At 49.1% G+C, this 6,891-nt stretch overlaps 1 protein-coding gene across 1 annotated transcript; it reads right to left on the bottom strand.

Annotated features, from left to right (window-relative positions):
* Window positions 1–2,270: 2,270 nt before the first annotated feature.
* Window positions 2,271–6,840, bottom strand: PRG3 (proteoglycan 3, pro eosinophil major basic protein 2). The gene is made up of 5 exons (XM_079102602.1): window positions 6,611–6,840; window positions 5,822–6,135; window positions 4,716–4,847; window positions 3,224–3,335; window positions 2,271–2,442 (listed from the first exon to the last, which is right to left on the bottom strand). Exons 1-5 carry the CDS (start codon window positions 6,669–6,671, stop codon window positions 2,384–2,386), a joined length of 678 nt encoding a protein of 225 aa, XP_078958728.1. The 5' UTR covers window positions 6,672–6,840; the 3' UTR covers window positions 2,271–2,383.
* Window positions 6,841–6,891: the final 51 nt, after the last annotated feature.

The raw sequence follows: 6,891 nt of genomic DNA, 5'->3' as shown, positions 1-6,891 counted from the left end.
AGGAAAACAGTGACCACAGCACGGTCTTCTCTCCATCATCTCCTTTGTGATCGCTTCCCTTCTCCCCACCCCCCAATGCCCACCATCCCCACTGACAATTCCACACATCCTTCCATTGTGTGTTCTTTCTCAAAAAGCCTTGTTCTCATCAATTTGCCAATCAGCCTCCCAGAGGAATTAATAGTTAACATTCTAGGGAACTTCTTCTCTCAAGAGCATTTGCTTTTTAATCAAAAGCTATCCAAAACTAGGCCTTAAGCAGCCAAAGGAACCAATATATAAAAGTTGAAGTAGAGACCCAATAACACAGCACCAGATTTGAGAGACCTGCCCTGGCCTGCCCCAACGAAGCTTCAGCCTAAGGGGATCCTGGTCCCCCTCTTTCTCCTTCCTACTCCTAACCCTGGTCAAGATATTGGGCTATTGGATTTAGTGAAAGGTCATTTGCCATGAGGGAAGGATGTGGAGGCTGATGAAAGGGGACTTGGCATTCAACTCAAATACCCTTCCCAGAGCTACCTAGGTAGAGCTTCCCTTCCTCTCCCTGGAGTCAGATTCCACTGTTCTTTTTAGAAGCACAGCATCAGGCATTGGCTTATTGCAGTGTCCAACGCAGGGACCTGCATGAGGCCCTGCTCCCAGGCAGCTCCCCTTCCCTGCCTTGAGGAGAATGATTACCTGACATGCTGTGATCAAGAGTTGGCTGACCCCATCTCCATCGGAGGTGGAGGGATGGACACTTCTACTGAGGACAGGTCTTTTCACCTCAAGTCCCTGAAGGCCAGCATCGCTGAGGGCCATACCAGGGCCCATTCGCCTGTGGCCAGAGACCCGCCCATGTTCAAAGGACTCATCCCTGCTGTTTCTCCACCACCCACTCCCCAGGGTCAATCTCTGTCCTCTTCTCCCAATCCTAGCACCCTCAGAAACAGTGCATTTGGAAAAACTGAAACCTCCGAAAGCCACATCCCATCGGATGCATATACAGATCCACACGTACACGCATAGGCCTCTACACAGGGGTGCTCAAGCACACAGTGACGCATGAACACACTGATCAAATGCACAGATATGCATGCACATATATACATACACAGAGATTCAAGCATGTAAGGGCACACAGCTACACAGACATGCACATTCATAGGCGCACACATACAGATATACTCATGAATACACAGGTATGAAATGTATGTGCACTCAAACAACACAAATACACATTCATGCACATTCAAATATATAGACTGACATATACAGATACATATGTCTATAAAGGGTACCTCAAATATATACCAAAATAGATATGTACACATGTACATGGGCATGCACAGAAATACTCGTACGTCTTCCCCCAGAAAACACCTTTCTCCCTTTCTCTCTCTCTCTCTCTCTCTCTCTCTCTCTCTCTCTCTCTCTCTCTCTCTCTCTCTCTCTCTCTCTCTCTCTCCCTCTCATACACACACACACACACACACACACACACACACACTCATACACACACACTACCCTCTTAATACCCAGTCTGAGCTCTTAACTTTCTGCTTCATGGACTCTAAATCCTTCTTGGAGCACAGAGTCAAGGTCAAGGATGGTGTTTGCTCGCCATGTCCCCAGGGTCTTTTTTCTCAGAAAGTGGGTGAAGGAGAGAGACTGAGCCTGGGACTGTAGAACCTGGAATGGGAACCGTGCTGCCAGCAGACACCTTGCCTCTGGCTTCAAGGCCCCACTGGTGGGGAGCAGCTCCTTCCTAAGACTGGCCCCTCTGCAGAGACCCCCTCTCCATTGGGTTCTGAAAGGGCACAGAGATGGCTGGGAGAACCGGAAATGGGAGTGATTCTCAGAGGCCAAAGAGCGTAGGACTGGAGGTGCAGGCTGCCCAAGACGAGCTACTTTCTCCCCACATCCTCGTGTGGGATCTCGATATTCCACACCAACTCCTCCATCGGCCCTTCGCCTGCATTTTGGAAAGCCGCCCCGCCCCGCAGCTCACGGTGAATCCAAGCGAGGCGGGAGAGCGCGCTCCCCACCGGCACCAAAGGCAACCTGCGGGCTGCGGGGTGCCCGGCTCCTAGAGGCAAAGCCGGCTGAGGGCGCGCCTAGTCCCCGCTCCGCCTCCAGGTGGCGCTGCCGCGCAGCAGCTCCGCACCGCCGCCCGCATCCCTGCTCCGCCATCTTTCACATCCCCGCGGAGGGGAACGCTTCCAGGATTGTCCCAAACTGTGGAGTCCCCAGAAGGAGCAATGAAGAAAGGAGACTCAGGGGATGCTGTGAGAAGTCTGGATTTATGGCCAGGAGAGGCTGGGAGCAGAGTCCAGGGCCGAGAGTGGGGCAGAGCAGCCAGCGGGGTGGTGGGACTCCAAGGCTAGTTCACTGTGCCACTGATTCAGGAGGAGCAGACGAAGGGCAGGTGCCTTTTGCACGGAGTTCGTCGCCAGTGGCCACCTGGCAGTAGAGAGCACGGTGATGTCAGCTGCCTCTGTGGGTCTGGCCTGCGCCCCAGCCCTTCCCTCTTAGGTACCTTATATGTCCCCTTCCGCAGCCATCGTCATTAGGCACTGGCCATACTAGCTCACATTTACCAAGCCATACCATGACCTGGGCTGTGTGCTAAGTGCTGTCCTGGACTGTCACGTCCAGGCCTCACCTCGGCTCCAAGAGGCAGGTGCTATCATCATCCTTGTTCCACAAAGAGGAAACTGAGGCTTGATCGAGATCAATAAGAGATCAATAACTTGCCCGTACCCGGCTAGCAAGTGGCAGAGCCGGGAATGAGACTCGTGGCCCTCTTGCACCAGCACATATGGTCTTAGCCACTATACCAAACTCCCTCACATCTGTCACGCATGCTGTTGCCCACATCTGCTGTTCGAAGCTGGCGTCTTGTCTCTCAGCCGTCTCTAATTACCACGCCCTGCCTGCTCCTTCATTCACACCTTATATTCACATCTGTTGCTCTCATTTTCACTTTGACCACTTGAATCTGTTGCCCTCTTATCAGAGGAGTTAAGGACCCCTAGCCAGCTCCCTCACACTCAGAGCATCCCTGCCACCTGGTTTTATTCAAGGGCTGCCCATATCTCAGCCCTCCTCACGGATAAGTGATAGCTCACAAGTTTGGGGAAGATGTGAGCTTGAGGAGGTGTATCCAGGCCGCTCAAAGGGACAGCATCTGAGAATCCACTTTGTCCCCCCTTCTCCTTCCCCTAGGGCCCATTCCCCTCACCTCTAGTACATAGGGCCACACAGTGGCCTCCCCCATTCCCAGGTTGCCCTGAGGCCCAGTATCCAAAATTCCAGAGGCTTCCATCAGTCCAGCAAAACCTCTTCCACAGCCACTAGAGAAAAGATAAGGTAGATCAGAGGGCCGAGGTCTGGGAAGTCAGATTCAAGTACCCAGAGAATAGCTACTGCTGCCTCCTCTCTGTGCCCACCTGGCTAGGAGCCAGATACCCTTGCAACCCACTCCTGAAGCTTTGTGGGCAATGGCAACCATTTGTCCCAGCCATCCCGCAGAGCAGGTTGTAGGCTTCTACAACCACACTGGGGGATCTTGCTAAAATTCAGATTCTGATTCAGGAGGCCTGAGGTGGGGACCAACATTCTGTATATTTAACAACCTAGCAGATCATGCTGACAACTGCTGGTCCATGGACCACACCTTGAGTACCAAATATAATGGCATTTATTTGTCTACAAATAAGCCAACCCAAAATAAGAAGATCCAATTGTAGAGATGAAGAAGTTAAAGATCCCTAAAACTCTTCAGTTAGTGAGTGACCAACCTGAACCTGATTATGCTGATAAACATTTAAAAAACCAGCTCTGGGGAAGGGTGAGAAAATGGGAAGTAGGAAGGAGCCCGGATTTGTAATATGCCATTTTTGGATCTGAAATGTCCCACAAAAGCCCATGTTCTTATGGTTTGATCACCAGCCCATAGTGTGATTGGGAGATGGTGGAACTTTTAAGAGGTGGGGCCTAAGCCAAGTGCTGGGATATATGCCTGTGGTCCCAGCGACTCAGACTGAGGCAGGAGGATCACAAGTTGAGGCCGGCCTGGACATCTTGGTGAGATACTGTCTCAAAATAAAAAATAAGAAAGGTTGGGGATGTAGCCCAATGGCAGTTCATGATTGGGTTCAATCCCCAGTCCTGCAAAAACAAGAAAACAAACAAAAAGAGGTGGACCTCATTGGAAGCAGTTTGGTCAGGGTGGGTGTGCTCTTGAAGGGGATTTGGGGACCCTGGCCCATTTCTCTCTTCTTTTCTTCCCTGCCACAATGAGGTGAACAGATCTCCTCTGCCATACATTGCTGCAATGATGTTCTGTGCTGCCATGGGTCCAAAGAAACAGGGTCACGTGACCGTGGACTGAAACCTCTGAAACCGTGAGCCAAAATAAATCTTTCTTCCTTATCAGTTGAGTCTCACAGCTATTTTGTTGTGGTAATGAAAGACTGATGAACATATGACAAATGCCAATATCCTTGGTGAAACAGATACTCCATGTCTGATTTCAAAGTCACCAGTATGGAGTTCGGGAGAGATGTGTATAATCGGTTCTTTCAAGACTGCACAAGTCAGTTCTGGCACTTCATTGCTTTGCCACTCTGAGGACACATTATCTGTGCTAGGTCAAGGCTTGGCCCCAGCAGGCGCTCCCTTAAAACAATCAAAAAGAATTTCCTGTACCTGGTAACTGGCCTCTGACTTACCCAGCCCTTGAGGATGCCTCCAATCCAGATCTGGGCCTGGTTGATCTTACTGGCTAAACAATGAACACGAGAGTTGAAATTGTAGCTGTGAATGGAGACAAGGTTGCCTTGGTAGCATTTCCTGCAGACATTCTGCAGAGAGAAGAGGGGAGGTAGGAAATTCACTCTCTTGTTTCTCAAATTCCTGACTCTCCCGTCAAGACTCTTACAACCATCTTTAGGTTAGAAATAAGGGACCTACTTGTCTCCCTCAATACTCTCTTTTGCTCCTTAATCAATTGCCAGGACATTCTTGCAGGAAAAAAATAATAATAATACTTATTTATAGTCTCTATTTACTGTTAACTATGACTATCCCAAATGCATTATCTCAGTTAACCCTCACAACTCTAAGAGATTGGTACTGTTCAGTCAGCTTTCTGTATCTGTGGGTTTCTCAGTCACAGATTTAATCCACCACAAATCAAAAATTTTAAAATTGTGTCTGTACTAAACACATACAGACTTTTTTCTTGTCATTATTCTCTAAACAATGCACTATAACAGCTATTTACTTGGGATTTTTTCTGCATTAGATATTATAAGTAATCTAGAGATGATTTCAAGTACGTGGAGGGATGTGCACAGGCTCTATGAAAGTACTTTGCCATTTTTATATAAGGGTCTTGAGCACCTGAAGATTTTGGTATCTATGGGAGGGAGGTCCTGGGAATAAATACCCTGTGCATACTGAGGAACAACTCCATGAAGATACTGAAGCTCTGAAAGATGTGGTTACTTGACAGGTAACAAACCATGAAAAGTAGAAGGTGTATCTGATACACAAGATTTTGTCCAAATTAGTGGTTCTCAAAGTCGGTCCTTAGACCAACAGTATCATCACCACCTGGGAATTTGTTTTATAAATGTAGGTTCTCAGGCCCAGCCCCAGAAATTGTGGGAGTAAAGTCCCCAAATCTGTATTTTAACAAAACCTCCTGGTGATTCTGAAACTAAGGCTTGGGGACCACCAAGGTAAACAACTAGAGAACAGAAGTTTGAATCCACTCTCTTCTCCATGCCTCTGTCCCGCTCCCCACCCCATACAGGAGCTCCCCACCACTTACCTGAGCTTTATTAAACGTCTTGGGAGTTCGAACCAGCAGATAGCGACAGGTCTTACACCCAGAATCTCCCTGAATTTGAACAGTATCCTCTTGCCTGGGGCATAGCAAGTCCTGCTCTAAGGCATTCAGGCCTGACCCCACAGCCTCCTTGTCCTCAAAGTCTTCTTGATACTCTGAAGCCTTGACTTTGTCATCCTCTTCTTGAATCACCTCTTCAGTCAGGGCCGACTGTCCCTTCTGTCCCCCTGAGCCATCTGGATCCTGAACCAGGCTTGTCTCTGTCTTTGGGCTCTCCAAAGGGGGGGCATCATTCGCTAGGAAAAAGAGATTGCCTCACATCAGGGCTCCACATCACATCAGGGCTCCCTCCTTCCAGGACCATGGACAGCTCCAACAATCCGGCTCAAGCCATCTGGAGCCAGACCAAAGAAGGTCCTCCACATTGGGTGAGGAGAGATGTTTTGGGTCAGACTCACAAATGGATGAGTCTGATCCCTGACTGACACCATAGGTGTGTATTTGGGGGTGGGAGGAAGAAGCAAGTGTGAGACTCCTGGGACAGTCACCAGCCCTTCATCTTAACAGGTGGTTGCTTGCCCCTTATGAAGGAACCCTGACAGAAAATTCAGGTCCCAGCTCTAAGTTCAGGAAAAATCTCACCAGAGATGGGCCAGTTTAACTGAGGAGGAAAGATGGGCCCTGTCCCCGTGTGAGTGAAAATAAAGGAAGCGGGGCATAAAAAGAGGAGAAAGGAGAAAGGACGGATGAGAAGGGGAAGGGAGGACTTACCCAGATGAAGAGCAGAAACTGTCCCCAGCAAGAGAAGGGCCAGGAGCAGGTGGTGTTTCATATCTACTCAGTCTGGTAGCCGGATGCAATTCCACCTTCCTCTTTGGGGTGCTCAGTGTGTCTAGCACAGCCCTTGGCACATAGTATAGCTGCAATATTTGTTTAATTAATTGATTCAAGAATACAGTAGAGAGCTTTCTCCTCCTCCATTGGACAGACCCTGAACTGAAGAATCTGGGAAGGGAATGGGGGAGGAGCAACATAGGTACGAAAGACCCCTT

Source organism: Sciurus vulgaris, assembly GCF_902686455.1.
Source record: "Sciurus vulgaris genome assembly, chromosome: 11".
NCBI lineage: Eukaryota > Metazoa > Chordata > Mammalia > Rodentia > Sciuridae > Sciurus > Sciurus vulgaris.
This window is presented reverse-complemented; position numbering and strand designations above follow the sequence as displayed.